General features: G+C 61.2%; 1 protein-coding gene across 1 annotated transcript in view; it reads left to right on the top strand.

Annotated features, from left to right (window-relative positions):
- LOC104622083 (5-hydroxytryptamine receptor 3A-like) overlaps positions 1 to 613 on the top strand; it is a gene marked incomplete at both ends in the record, with an annotated part of 2,892 nt that overhangs the window by 1,533 nt on the left and 746 nt on the right. The window contains 2 exons of the mRNA XM_010288744.1: positions 1 to 118; positions 377 to 587. The exon at positions 1 to 118 is cut by the window's left edge and continues 67 nt beyond it. Coding sequence (XP_010287046.1) covers positions 1 to 118; positions 377 to 587 — 329 coding nt within the window. The remainder of the gene's footprint in view (positions 119 to 376; positions 588 to 613) is intronic.

Genomic DNA, 613 nt, shown 5'->3' with positions numbered 1-613 from the left:
CAAGTTCGACCGGAGCGTCTTCATGAACCAGGGCGAGTGGGAGCTGCTCTACGTCCTCAGCCGCTTCCAGGAGTTCAGCGTCAAGAGCAGCGACAGCTACGCCGAGATGAAGTTCTACGTAAGGTTCTTCGGGCGCCGCGCTTCTCAGGGATGGGGTGCTGGGGAAGGGTCTTGCCCCGGCTCCTGTTGCTCGGTCACGCAGCTGCTCCGTGCTGCAGTGCTCCTGCCCGCAGGCAGGAGGCTCTCGGTGCTGAGCCCTTCCTCCGGCTCACCTTAGCCCGTCCCACCATCCTCGCCTGCCTTGGCGGAGAGCTGCACGGGCTCAAGCCCTTCTTTCAACCCTTTGCTGAGCCTTTCCTGTCTCCCTGTCCTGCAGGTAGTCATCCGGAGACGCCCCCTCTTCTACACCGTCAGCCTGCTGCTCCCCAGCATCTTCCTGATGGTTATAGACATCGTGGGCTTCTACCTCCCTCCCAACAGTGGCGAGAGGGTCTCTTTCAAGATCACCCTCCTGCTGGGCTACTCGGTTTTCCTCATCATCGTATCTGACACGCTGCCGGCTACTGCTGTTGGCACCCCGTTGATAGGTATGGCGGCGCTACCTGCCAAGCCA

The sequence above is a fragment of the Phaethon lepturus genome, unplaced genomic scaffold (assembly GCF_000687285.1).
Source record: "Phaethon lepturus isolate BGI_N335 unplaced genomic scaffold, ASM68728v1 scaffold31666, whole genome shotgun sequence".
Taxonomy (NCBI): Eukaryota; Metazoa; Chordata; class Aves; order Phaethontiformes; family Phaethontidae; genus Phaethon; species Phaethon lepturus.
The sequence above is the reverse complement of the archived record's forward strand: the minus strand, read 5'-3'. Positions and strand labels throughout refer to the sequence as shown.